At 45.2% G+C, this 14,335-nt stretch overlaps 1 protein-coding gene across 1 annotated transcript in view; it reads left to right on the forward strand.

The window, feature by feature from the left end:
• The window catches only part of LOC132008440 (receptor-type tyrosine-protein phosphatase eta-like), a 163,979-nt gene that overhangs the window by 108,723 nt on the left and 40,921 nt on the right, over window positions 1–14,335 (forward strand). Inside the window, exons 3-7 of the mRNA XM_059387047.1 lie at window positions 1,772–2,008; window positions 4,306–4,554; window positions 5,635–5,859; window positions 8,697–8,963; window positions 11,377–11,634. Coding sequence (XP_059243030.1) covers window positions 1,772–2,008; window positions 4,306–4,554; window positions 5,635–5,859; window positions 8,697–8,963; window positions 11,377–11,634 — 1,236 coding nt within the window. The remainder of the gene's footprint in view (window positions 1–1,771; window positions 2,009–4,305; window positions 4,555–5,634; window positions 5,860–8,696; window positions 8,964–11,376; window positions 11,635–14,335) is intronic.

Below are 14,335 nucleotides of genomic sequence, written 5' to 3' on the forward strand. Positions count from 1 at the left end.
TGGTCTAGAGTAAAATGAGTAAAATAAGGCTATGATAGGAAGTTTTAAGTGAAGCTAAGTATATTTAATTGATAGCAACATTTATTCTGGGATTATGTCCTTACTAATTTTTTAGGTCATAATTTGTTTCTATAAAAATAATAGTATTTGGTAGTTTTTTTAAATGTATCTTTTAGAATAAATAAAAATTGGTAGCTTTTATCTGTCCTCAAAATTTGGGAACTTCCCCTCCACACCCCCACTGGTAAAATCCCAAAGTCTGTGAACCATGGAGATAAAATAATTAGAGTGTTCTTCCAGTGCCACACAAAGGGGGCAGATCTTGCTGAAACCTTTTAATAAAGCCAATCTCAGTTAATAATAGTGATTATGCAAAGTTTGTACAAACAATGGGAAGAGCTCTGCAGTTGCTTTTTCTTGCTTGTTAATCAGTTTGGTAGATAGGCTGGTAGGTACGTTGTAGAGGCTTGAATCTTTGGTGCCAAAGAAGAGAACTTCTGTGCATAGAGGTAGCATTTTAAAACAGAAGAAGGGGAGATGAGGGACTTATGATTCCTTTTAAATATCATAATAAAATCCTGTTCTAGCGCTAGTATATAGTGGGAGATAATGTTTTGTTAGCTTGCATGACCACTGTTTCTGGCTACTCAAATCAGTCACATTTATCACTGAAAAGTTTCCTGGTGCCTTATTAAGTAACATGCATTTCAGTGGCTGTAGATGTAACTTACCAGATCATAGCTAAAGCCTTGGACACAGGAAAGAAAAAGGAAATACAAGCTAAAAAGTCTGTGAACCACAGTGATGAAATAATGAGAATGTTCTCCCAGGACTTTGAGTAAAATCACATGCTGACGACCAGCAGGGTGGAACTCTGCACTCCCATTTTATAAATGTCCAAATCCAGCGACCTTGGTTACCATATCACGTGCCTTAAAAATAGTCCATGTTTAAAATAGTGTGTTAGAGCTGACAGCAGAGGAACCCGAGGATGAGGAGTTCTTAGGGACTCATTCCTGGTCACATGGCTAAGGGGCAGAGGAGGTCCTCACATCCAGGGGTGAATTCAAAGACCAGCTCCTTTCCCTTCATGCCATTCTGTCTCATGCCATCTTAGTGCCCCAAAATGGCAGAACTTCCTCCTAATATCAGGGTTTGGCCAAAGAGTTAGCTTCTGCATCTTGTAAGACCTCTCCACAGGCAGTATTTTCTAAGAATGACAAGAGAGACTCCTTTTGCCTCTTAGGTCTTTCTTTATATCAGCCTCTAGATAGATTTAATCCATACTCAAGTCACAGCCAACATTGCTGATTTCTGTCATTTTGGTCTTTGTTTTAAAGCCTTCTGCCTTACTAACATACAAGCATGCATATATGTATATGTATCTAAAATTAGTTTGCTGGAGGAAAGTCCAGGAGGCAAAGAAAGGGAAATAAACTTCTGTCATTGTACAATTCACTTCTGAAAAATAGACATACAGAGCAGTCCTGATTCTTACGTTTCTTTTTTATTTTTAAAGATTTTATTTATTTGAGAGAGAGAGAGAGGGCAAGCATGAGTGGGACAGGGAAGAGCAAAGGGAGAGGGAAAAGCAGACTCCCCACTGAATGGGGAGCCTGATGTGGGGCTCAATCCCAGGACCCTAAGATCATGGCCTGAGCCAAAGGCAGGTTGAGCCAGCCAGGCTTACATTTCTTATTTAAATATAATTTTTTCTGTCCTTTGGGAAATGTTATTTAAGTAGAACCCATGTTTGTGTTTGACATTGAAGCTTTTTCCATCAATACAACCAGTATGACCACAGCATGGGCAAACGTGAGTGGCACTGATTCTGGGTACACGCATGTAGAAAAGAGCAAGGTAGAGAGTGAGTGGAACACCCGGGCTGAAGATCCAATACGGAATGGCACTGCAGGCTTTAATCCAACAACTTCGAACACGTCCTTTATCACTTCAGAAACAGTCGCCGGGACGTCAAGAGATTCCGTGGCCATAAATGACACACCAGGTAAGATGAGCCTCCAGGAATGATGGCGAACCGTTCCTTTTCATCCTGTGTCCTTGAGCCATGTCCATTCAGTTTGCCTGTTGGGGAGAGATTGGTTTTTGCTAACGGTGGAAGAGAAAAAAGATTCTCTATTGTTTTAAGCCCAGGAGTTCAGGTGGCTGGCTCATTTGGTATTAGGGTCCTCGGTGTTTTGGGAAGTTTTAATTAATTCCAGCTGTTCCGTTTTAAAAATCCTTTGCTGTTATTGGCAATATTTTCTGCTAAGGCTTGGGGGCAGAGACCTCATTAGCCATGTGTTGTAATGGCTCCAGTAATTAGTAGGCTTCTTCAAAAGAAGCTTAAACCTCTGCAGGAGAGTTGATGCTGTGTTTGTGTTCTCAGGAGTTTTTGCTGGGCCTGAAAATTGGGTATACTTTATAGAGGAGTGTGTGTTTCAGATGAAATAATGGCCCCGTGACACTTGGGAAGGTTTAGAGTTTTATTTAGCTTAGATGTCAGTATCCTGAGCCACGTGTTATAGCTGCAAATTTAGCTCTCTCTCTCTTTTTAAGCTGAAAAGAACCAAAACTATAAAAAAGAGATGAGAAGCTCTTTTAAAGCTGAGAAGAACCAAAAACTTAAAAATGAGATCCTCTGTTGGTTTTCTGACCTGGGGATGTGATCTCTTTGGCTGGTGAGGGCCATGGAAGCTTGACCTCGTGGAGCCCACGGCTTGAAGAGACCACCTGCTTAGCACAGTGTCTCCTTCAAATGGAACAGGCGAACAAAACCAGTGGTTTTCAGCAGGGTTTTTTTTTTTTAAGGTCAGGAAACAATTTCTTTAAATAATGAAATCTTGCCCAGAAGCCCAATAAATAAAAAGAACTGGGATGAGGGGGAGCTACAGGGTTGGGGTATCACAGATGCCTTCAGAAAAACTCTCGGAGCTCCTCAGAGCAGAGTTTTAGAGGCAAAAAACTGTACAATAGAGATTTGCTATATTATGAAAGAGAGAAGAGCAGGAGGAGAGGGCAGGCAGAAGAGGAAGAGCATGGAGGAGGAGGAGGAAGATGACGGAATTCAGCAATGGTGATGGGGACAAGGGAACACAGCACCGGTGTCCCTAGGAAAGAGGAGGTCTAGAGGTGGCGAGAAAGAGCCAGCCCAGGAGCTGAGTGTCCTCACTCTGTCTGAAAGTCCCAGGGACAAGGCTTCGTTCATCAGCTACTATTTGCTGAGCATGTACTATGTGCTTAGTTGTTCTTAATACAGTATCCTGTCCTCGTAGTAACCCTGAGGGCCACAGTGACAAACTGTAATGCCGAGGCGTTGTAATACCGAGGTATCATCTGAGGGCTTGGTTATTGAGCAGGAAGTGGCGGGCACGGAGGGAGCCCGGGCCCAGAGCACAATAGTGCGCAAAAGCTGGGACCCCTTACCCAGAGTCCTTCCTCTGGCTACTTGATGGCTGTTCCATTTCTTTTCAAAAGAAAAAGGACACAGGAGTGACCCCATTTAGGAATCTTTGAGCTCAAAATGTTTGGCGTGAAGGGTAGAATCACAGTGGATTAGCTCACTTCAGAGCCCACCATGGCCTCCGGTGCCGCCCCGGCAGACCTCAGGCAGGGTTTGCTGTACCCGCAGCACTCCGCGGACCTCATGGGCTCAGCGCCGGAGCCTTGGGTTCTGATTTCCCCGATTCCACCCGTGATGTGTGCCCCTGAGTTAGTCCTCCTCTCAGTGTGTCTACCTTGCCATCTCCAGAATGAAGGGAGTGGATGTCACGTTGACCGAAATGGCTGGTTTATGTTACAGCAAGCCAAATCAGGTGACGGACAGAACGGTGGGGCGATGGATCGGAAATCTTCCAAAGCACCTTTGGGTTGGAACACAGGAATGAGCTCCTTAGTTGAAACGTCTAGGTGCTCTGAGATGGCATTATTTTTGTTGTTATCTTGAATTGGGACCTTTAGAAATAGTAAACAATCACTCTGTTTCCTGCCTTGTCCCCATGCCCTAAACAAATATGATTAAATGCTGCTGTTTGTCAATTTTGAGGACAATTTCAGAGTGTCACACCACTGTTGAAGTGAACTGTGGAGGGGAATACTACAGATCCTAAAAATCCTGGGCTGTGGGTGTATCCTTCATTCCCCGTCATGCTATATCTACTTTTTCCTGCTGTGAAATGACGGATTTGCCCTGGACCCTGATATCAAGAAAGTATTGTTAGTGAGAACCTCAGTGGCCCCAGTCATTCCTAATGAAAGGTGACTGCCCATTGTTCCATCAATGTCCACTGTGTGTTTTTCAAATAGAGCCCAGTCCAGTCTCTGGTCTTCGAGATTCCATCGTGGGGGTGACAAAGGCTGCTCTTACCTGGGAGACTGGCAATGGTACTTCCACCTACCGGCTGCTCCTTGAAGATGTTGGAAGTCCTAAGGAGATGACTCAAGACTTAGTGGCCAATATCTCGGGCCTGAAACCAGGGATTCCACACAATGTCACCCTGACACTTGCAGAACCAAATGAACAGAGAAAGCCCTCGGTCACAGGCAGTGGCTTAGGTGAGTTACCAAAGTGTGTGCTTCTCATCTGCCTTTCTGGATTTGATTTTCCATGACTGCTAAGAAGTGTCGTTCTTACATTTCTATAGAGTTTTAGAATTTATTGAGGGCTTTCCTCCACATTTTAGTTTGACCCTTCATTTATATGAAGAAGGTAGAGAGATGTTCTTATTTTATAGGTCAGATCGCTGGGGCTCGGAATGGTAATGGGGGTTGAAAGTTTTTGAGTCTGGCATCCCGGAAAGGAGCCGGCTCCACGAGCTCTTTCAGCTTTCCACCGAATGAACAACAGATGTGTTTCCGTGAGCAGGGCCATCAGAGGAACTTGCCATGCCCATTGAGGACAGGGATGCTTAGCAGGCAAGTCTAGCAGACATCGTCTGCATTGCCAGTGGTGTAGCCATTTGCAGATTTTAAGCGTTTTCAGAAGTGACCCTGTGGATTGAGAACACATACTTAATCCCCGTTTTACACTTAAGGAAACAGGACTGCACAGTGGGTGTTAGGATTCTTGACTGCAAGTGACAGGAGCCAGACTTCAAGTAGCTTGAGCTGGAAGAGCAACTTACTGGCTTGTGTCTGTTTTCCCACGGTGGGCAGCAAGGCCTTGAAGAAAGAGACGAGGGGACTCCCAGTTCCGCTTCCTGTTTCCTTCTTTAGCAACCTCGTTCTCAGAGTGGCTCCCGTCACACAGCTCTGGGAGACATGGTTCCCCACAGGTACCCCGTGTCACCCCCTATCAGAAGAGGAGATATTTCTAGAGTGGGCTCTGACTCTCTGGGTTTGAGTCCCGTGGCTGTCCCTGGAGGACCACGTTTAGAGCTGGGTGGGAGACGATTTCCTGAGAAAAGGGGCGAACAGTCAAGTTGGAAGGAGAAGCACAGTTGTCTGGTGGTCCCTGGGATAAAAGTAGAAAATAAAATGCCTGCCTGAGATTGGGGCCTTTGTAGGAGGATGTCTCTCTCTCAAGGGAAGGAAGGGCAGAGTTTGAGGTGTCCTCTGGTAGGGGGGCGGTGCTGCAGGGGGACAGGGCTGGGCTTCTGTGGCAGTGAGTGTATTTGACTTTTGTGTTTGAAACAGATGCCAGCAACACAGAGGGCGCCCTCCCGCCGCCCAGGACGCCCACTGCCCTGGTGTATGGGTACACCCTCAGTTCCACAGACCCGTCTTCTCACCATCCTCTGACCAGAAACACGGAAGTGTGGCTCTTCGGGCTGAAGCCCAACACGCAGTACAAGGCCACCGTGTATCCTCAAGCAGCCGGGGGTGGAGAAGGGCAACCCCAAAACGTAACTTTCAGGACGGGTACGTTGAATGTTGTGGAATGTCTTCAGCCAGAGTGTTCTGGCCCCAAGTTTTGTCCTCTGGGATTCTGGTTTGCAGTTCTCTCTTGCCTCACCAGCAGTTTGGTTGTCAGAGGGCGTTTTCTGGAAGAGGTTTTGGACAGAGCAGTTTCAGTGAGTTTCCTCTTCCCTCTGCAGCCAAGACGCCTCCTTCTTCCAGCTCAGGAAAGCGTGTCGGGAGCTGCTACTATGTGCAGACGCCAGGTGCCACCTCGTGTCTTTCTTTTGTGCCTTTGCACACGAACCTGGGGGACAAAGTCGTGTCCTAGTTTTCTCTTATTAATAGGTGTTCGTGTTGTCATTGTTGGCTAAAGATTTTCTCCATCGGATGAGAAAACAAGTTTTTTATTTTTCTGGCCCAGCCTTGGAATGCATACTGACCTCCCTGCTGAAGCTCGTTGACATTCACGTTGTGACATCCTACCTAGAGTTCAGTGGTGCTTCTGCTCTGCACACTCACCAGTGTTTGGGGGTGTTTTGGTTTGGTGCTGATGGGGGAGCAAAGAAACGCGCAGTTCCTCCCTGACGGCATTTGGGTATAGACGGGGAGTTGAGGGAGATGCACGTGCACCGAGAGGCATGTGGGCCCCGGGAATAAATGCTGCAAGAAGCGTCACCCTTGGGGACCAGGCCAAGGCGACGTGAACTAACTCTGGTTACCTGATCCAAAAATATACCTGTTCTCAAAGGCTGCCAGAGACCCATAGGATGGAGGGATGGGGTGGGGGCTGGGGGACACAGGGCAAAAGATAAGACTAGGATCCAGGAAACTCGGGAACGCTGGATCACACTGTACCAGGAGCAAAGTCCCACGATGGAGAGGGTATCCCATTCCTGCTTTCTGGGTGGCTGTGTTGGGGAAGGGAGCGCTGTCCCCCAGCTTTTACATGGCCAACAGGCACTTCCTCCCATCAAGAGGGGTGGGGTGCTGTTGGGAAGAGGGCACTGGGTGCTGCAGAGGCAACACGTGGCCGCTGCCCACGGCAGCTGCCCCCTGAGGGCTCTGGACATCGGAAGGTGGAACACGATTCTCACATCAAATCCCAAGGGAAGGCCTCTGCCGCAGGCAGGATCTGAACTTGCTTTGAAGAGAGAATAGCATTTGGATAAACAGAGAGAGGGAGGAAGTCATGTCCGTTGAGGCAACATCGTGCGTGAAGGTGCAGGTCGCTGATACGGAGGTATGGAGGTAGAGAGAGGCACAGGGAGCCGGTGACGGTTCGAGGCCCCGGTAATTCCGCAGGGGTTGATTTCCTTCCTAGGGAGATGTGATCAGGAGCTTAAGAGTTGGGTGTCTCTTTCGGAGACATGCTTGCAGAGTACTCAGGGGCAGTGGCTGGCCTGGCCATGTTCCTTGCACAGGCCTTGTTCCTGGCAGGATGCCTGTGACGGGTGGTGTCTGTAAAGAATTCTTGCTTTTCCTGGCATCTGCCTTGAAGGAGGGTCCACTCGTGCCTTCCTTTCTTCTAGTGGGGATGCTACTGTGTGGGTGGAGAGAGGAGGATATGCCTGTAGGAAAGACGGCTTGGCTTCCAGGGACCCTCAGGGGCCCAGCAGGTCGGCAGGTGGCAGGGCTTGGTGTCTGGAGTCGGGGTCAGGTCGGAGGAGGGGGAGGAATGGACCCTCTGGGGGTGCCTTTGACAGTGGTGGAGCTGTCCGACACGCAAGATGCTTGTGCAAGAGGGTGAATGGGCCCCTTGCCAAGCACTGTACCCCAGAGCTGGATCCACCCAATGACCTTTCGCCTGATTTGCTGAAAGGAGTTTTGTGGATTAGTGTGGGTCTTGGGTTCCCTGCTTTTAAAGTAGTTTGAGCAGAATTAAAGTGATAGTGATTGTGCTTTAGGCTCTCGGTCATATGAATACACACATGGTTTGTGTCAAACTGTACTAGCACTTGATAAATAAGAATTATAGTAACCTTCACCCTCTCTATGTGATATGTGTGTGTGTATGTATATATGTAGACACATACATACGTACGTATAAGTACGCACATAGATACATGTATCATACCCGGCATTTTTCAAGTGACTAGTTAGGTGGGATGGAGTTCAGGAAATCATCAGAGCATTGCCAAGACCCCTGAGACTAGTCATGGTAGGAAGTCATCTCTTACCAGGTTGGCAGGTGGAACCCGATCCCAGGCCGACAGGCAGGGCCTCCCCGCCCCCCCAATCCCAGGGATGCAGGGTGTAGGAGACAGCCTCCTGGGACACAGAGCAGGCCGTAGAAGGATGGAGGATGGATTGCGAGTGTGGGGTGAGCTCTGTGTTATCTCTTCTTGAGGTTAGGAGTGTTATCCCACTTTGACAGATGAGGAAACTGAGCTCAAGTAATTTTCCCAAGATCTATCCGGCTGTTAATGCAGAACTAACCTTGGAACCTGGGCCCGCCTCCTGCTGAAGCGTGTGATCTTTAACTGATCCTGTAGAGTTCATCTGGAGGGATAGCTGCTTGAGGGGGTTTCTGGGTCAGCCCGGCACGGGCGCAGGCCTGAGTAGAGTCCGTGTTCTTGTTTGAGGGGCTGTCTTAGCTCTAAGAGTAAACTCCCAAGAAGAAATGAAGACGGACTGTGCTGTTGCAGTTGGCCATGTTGTTTTTCATTGATGATGATGATGACGCCTGACATTTGCTGGGGCCCCTGCAGACGTTGTGTTGTGGCTGTGGGTACCTGGTGAGGGAGAGGAAGGCACAGTCGCTGCGAGCCCTTCTTACATTAGCTGGCATGCCCCGATGGGGGTTTCTCTCTCTGGCTTGGCCATTCTGGTTACTGTTAACTTCTCTTGTGTCTTCACAGAGGCCAGTCAAGTTTTTGACATTGAAGTTGTGAACATCAGTGCGACCAACATGACCCTGACCTGGAAAATCAACGATGATGAGGCGTCCTCTGTCTATACCTATGTGATCCAGGTTGCTGGGGCGATGGATTCCTTTAACCTCAACACCAGTGAGACTTGGGTCAACATCCCTTCACTCAAGTCAAGTACCTTGTACAACATCACCGTGCGCCCTTTCCTTCAAAACGGTTCTGAAGGCGTGTCAGGTTTCCTCCAAGCGTACACCCGTGAGTTCACTCATTGCTTTGCTAAACTTTCTTGCCTGCCTGCTATCTGCTTTCCTGCCCTCAAGGAGAGCAGGGCTCAGTGTGGGAGTCCACGGGGACTCTTACCTCCTTCAGGATGTGCACTGTAGTACTGGCGACTGTTGACGGACCCTTCCCATGTGCTGAGCATTCCTTGAGCTCTCAGGGGACGTTCACAAATCTTTGACATGGTTGGCATTAGCCTTATTTTACGGACAAGGAAGCCACGGCTGAGAGAGATGCTGTAGGCAGGTATCACACCTGGTAAGTGGCAGAGGTGGGATTAGACTCCAGCTGGGCTTGTCATGACTATTCTAGAGCGGTGGAGTCACATGGATGCACGGAGACAAAAAGAACCTGCATACTCACGTCCCTTTGTCTTCCGGGTACTGACATTATTGTGAAGCAGGGTACAGATATAGCTCATCCTTTTTTACTTAACTCTGCCTTAAAGATAAGATGATAAACAGCAAATAAAAAGTTTTCTGTTCTGAAGGAGGTCCAGTATTTAAAAGAAAACAATAATGGTGTACCAGCAGTATATAGTACAATAGTATCAGTATTGTACCATGTCCAGGGCTTTAGGATCCCAGTGTTAGAGATGAGAAAGCTGCAGCCCAGCACAGCTGAATGATTTGCCCAAGGCCACACAGTTAGGTAGCAAGTGCAGAGCAAAAACACGTGCCTGGCTCTGGATCCAGGGCTTGTTTCACAGAGTGTTTCACTTGGGTGTCTGTTGTTTCCTAGGAAGCATATCTTAGGAGGTTTTTTTTGGTTCTTTTTTAGAGAGGGGGTGAGGTTAGGGGAGAGCGGAAGGGAGGAGCAGAGGGAGAAGGAGAGAAAGGATCTTAAGTAGGCTCTATGCCCAGTGTGGAGTCCAAGGTGGGGTTCAAACCCACAGCCCTGAGATCAAGACCCGAGCCAAAATCAAGAGTCAGATTTATCGACTCTTAACTGGCTGAACCGTACAGGCACCCCCACACCTTAGGCATTTTTGCAAGTGTCTTCTGGACTGGCTTTTTGGGGTAAATGGGAATTTGCTTTCACTTCTCCATCTTTTACATTTTTTACTGTTTAATCCCTTTATTAGTTAGGATTATGTTTAGCTGTGAGTAATAAAAAACTCCCTGAGTTTGCATGGCTTAAACAAAATAAAAGTCTATTTCTTGGTCATCATAAAAGAAGCCCAGTGCCCAGCAGGAGGGGATGGTGGAGTGCTAGCCAGGGCCCCACTGCAGGAAACACAAGCTATGAGCCTTTTTTAAGCCAAAAGGAATTTAATCCTGGGAAATGAGGGCTAATAGAATTATTGGGAGGGTTGGTATATTATTTTTCTAGGGCTGCCATGACCAAATACCAAAGACAGGGGAGCTTCAACAAGAGAAATTTATTTTTCACAGTTCTGGAGGTAAGAAGACTGAGAACAAGGTGATGCGTGGGTGATTTTCTCTGAGGCCACTCTCCTTGGCTTGTAGATGGCTGCTTCTCCTTGTGTCTTCACATGGTTGTCTTTTGGTCCATGCATATCTGTGTCCTAATCTCCTCTTCTTATAAGGACTCCAGCTGATGACCTCATTTTACTTTAATTACCTTGTTCAAGACCCTTTCTCCAAATGTACCTCACATTCTGAGGTACAGAGGGTTGGGACTTCAACACAGGAATTTTGAGGGAGACACACAATTCAAGTCATAACAGCTGGGGAGCTGGCTTTAGGCTGGGACCCACGAATGATTCCCACCCTAAGGGTCCGCTTTGTCACAGCAGCTCCAGGAATGTATGTTCTGAGCTGTAGTCTGGGATCAGCAGCCAGTGTTGGTTCTAGAGCTAAGCAGCTTGAGCTCTAGCCATTGCATCTACATTCCAGCTATAAGGAGGGGGAGGAGCAGAAGATACCGCTCCAGGCTTTCATGATACCGTCCTAGAAGTCAGACAGTATTTCCACTCACATCCCATTGGCAAAAACTTAGCCACATGGCTCATCTAACAGCAAGGGAGGCTGGGAAATGTAGTCTTTATTTCTGATGGCGATGTACAGGGCTAAAAATCTAGGGCTGTATGACTAAGGGAGAAAGCAGGGTAGGGAATTGGTTTTAGCAGTCAACAGCAGCATCTGCTGCATGTCCCTAAGCAGAGGTTCATTTATTTCCGGTGAATGACTTCGTACAACCCAAAAGCAGTTTCTGTGTTCTTGTAATCAAGTGTTTTCTCAGTGGCCAGAAATACCAGTTTCTGAGGGGCTTGTGTTGTAGATGGTAATACAAAGAAGAGAAAAAGACAGGTCAGGTGTCCCAAGTGTGCAATTTAATCTCAGTAGAAATATTTTTGTGACGTTCAGTCACTCTTGTCTTCTGGAGAAATAGGTTCTTAATCTAGTTGTTTACTTTCTTCCCTCAGCCCCTGGTCCGGTTTCTGACTTTCGAGTGACGAGTGTTAGCACGACGGCAATTGGCTTAGCTTGGAGCAGCAATGACTTGGATTTCTTTAAGATAATTACCACAAAGAATGGAACTGGAGAATCTCAGGAGAACACCACCACTCACCAAAGTATTGTCATTGGTGGCTTATCCCCTGGAACTATGTATGTTTTTGACATATTTCCGATAGGACCAAATGAGACTGAAGGGGATCCCCAGAGAGTCTGCAGTAGCACTGGTAAGCAAATAGACTATGTTTTCTGTAGAACAGTTCCTTAAAGGAAATCAGTGTAATTTGTAACATCCAAGTTTTCCAAATATTGCTTTTCTTTTCATCTAAGAAGAATCTTTAAAAAATGTATAATGATAGTAATGCATATTCATTGTATAAAATACACAAGCAAAAAGAAGAAAATCACATAGTAAACTATCAACCAGAAATAATCACTGGTAATTTTTGGTGTGTTTTTTGGTGTATGAAATAATTACTGATAACTTTTACGATTTTACAATTTTAAGATATATACAGGTGTGTGTTTGTGTATAGCATATTTTTTCTTTAACAAATATTGAAGTCATCCTATTTACATGGTTTTATAATCTGCCTTTTTCCACTTATCAGCTTATTATGGATATTTTTTCCTTTCAATATAAATATTTCTACAGGATAGTTTTAATACCTGCCTGGCATTCCATTGTCTAAATAAAAGGTCAACAGATAATAATGGCCTATGGGCCAAATCTGGCCCACTGCCTGTTTTTATAAATAAAGTTTTATTGGAACACAACCATGCTTATATATTTACATATTGTCTATGACTTCTTTTGTGCTAGAAACGAGTAGTTGCATCGGAAAATATCTGACCCATAAAGCTTAAAATATTTGTTCTGTGGCCCTTAAAGAAAAGCTTGGTTGATCCCTGGGATAGATCATTGGTATTCAAAGTGTGATCCAGGGATCCCTGAGAGTTCCCTAGGTTTTTTCAAGAGGTTGACAAGATATTGTTATTATCATAATGCTGCTAAGGTGATATTTGGCTCTTTTACTTTTATTCTCTCATAATGAGTGTACATTGGAGTTTTCCAGATGCTATATGACAAGGGATGACATCATCACTCTGGTGGCTAATGGAATTTAGACTTGTGTATTATGTTTTAAAAATTCCCTCATTTTAAAAATTTCTAATACTGTAAATATAAATATAGCCTATATAAATAAAAATTCTCTTTTAAAAAATTCTCTTAAGAAGGTAAAGGGTCCTGAGATTGAAAAGTCTGAGAACCACTGATCTGGATATATTGTAAATTACTTAAGTATTCCTCTTTTGTTGGACAAGCAGATTATTTACAGTCTTTCATGAACAACATTGTTCTTTAAGGCTAAATGATATCGATGGAAGTATCTCATGAAAACAACTTAATGCTCATTTCTGTTGTTTTTAAAATTTGAAATTTTTTTTTTTGGGAAGTTTGAAAAACACACTACTCTTTGATCTTTGATTGTAGGAGAATTGAAAACTTTTATGGAGAGGGGAAGAATAAAGAAATGAGACTAATTCCCTTAGCTACGCATGAAATCAGTTGGGCTTTTGAGACTTTCCTTGTGTGGGTTTCTTCAACTCTGTTGGTTGGGTTAAGACATTGCTAATTACTTGGAAGATCTGTTTCCAAAATAAGGAACTGCTACCGTACATTCCTCAGATGAAAGGTAGTAATTCCTTTTCAACTCTGAATTTTAGATTAAACTGTTGATATGGGGTCTTAATGTCTACATATATTTCTTTTCTTCTTTTGAGGATGTTGCTAGTGATGAGGATCACTATGGTGAGGGACCCTGGATATTGCTTGACTTGCCAAGAACCAGAACTTAATGGAACAATAGTTAAACATATTGGGGGTCTGCAGAGTGCTGGGCTCTCATCCTTTATTTAAAATTTTTTTTATCACAACTTCATGAAGTAGGTACTGTTAACCTATTTTCCAATGTAGGGAATGGGAGTTCTGTGAGCTTGATAACTGGCCCAGAGCGACAAGGTAGGGTGCTCGCCTCTGTCTGGCTTTGAAGAGTGAGGTTTTAGTGAAGAGTGTGGACTAACACTTTGATACGGTGCAGCTGCAAAGCCATTTAGGACTGCTGGTTGAGGAGAAGGCATGTCCTGTACTGTAGCCTGTCATTGAGTCTCATGAATGGAAATCAAGAAGAGTTCTAACAAGGCGTTAGTCTCTTAGGGGATTGCCATTCTATTATTGAACAACTTATTATTAAAATCAGTATAATGGCATTATAGGCAATTTGGAGAAGGGAAACAAATACCATATGATCTAGCAATTCCAATCATATATGACTATATGGGACTGAGTTACCTGGACACCGGGGTTTGTAGTAGCATGATTCACAATAGCTAAGAGGCAGAAGCAACCACGTATCCATCAGCAGAGCAGTGGATAGACAAAATATGGTATATCCACACAATAGAATATTATTCATCCATAAAAAGGATGAAATCCTGGTACCTGCTACAATGTAGAAAAACCTCTGGAACATTATGCTACATGAAAGAAGCCAGACACAGAAGGACAAATATTATATGTTTCCATTTCCAAGAGGTTCTTGGAATAGGCAAGTTCATAGAGAGGAAACTAGATTAGAAGTTACCAGGAGAGAAGAGTTGCTGTTTAATGGGAACAGCGTGTGTGCTGGTGGTGATGGAATGTTCTGGGTATAGTGGTGATGCTGGTGACACAACACTGTGAGTGTGTTTAATGCCACTGAGTTGTATATTTACAAATGGTTAAAATAATAAATATCATGTGTATTTTACCACCATCAAAAGGAAAGGAATTAAGAATAACTCCACTCGGGGCGCCTGGGTGGCTCAGTGGGTTAAGCCGCTGCCTTCGGCTCAGGTCACGATCTCAGGGTCCTGGGATCGAGTCCC

The sequence above is a fragment of the Mustela nigripes genome, unplaced genomic scaffold, assembly GCF_022355385.1.
Source record: "Mustela nigripes isolate SB6536 unplaced genomic scaffold, MUSNIG.SB6536 HiC_scaffold_148, whole genome shotgun sequence".
Lineage (NCBI taxonomy): Eukaryota > Metazoa > Chordata > Mammalia > Carnivora > Mustelidae > Mustela > Mustela nigripes.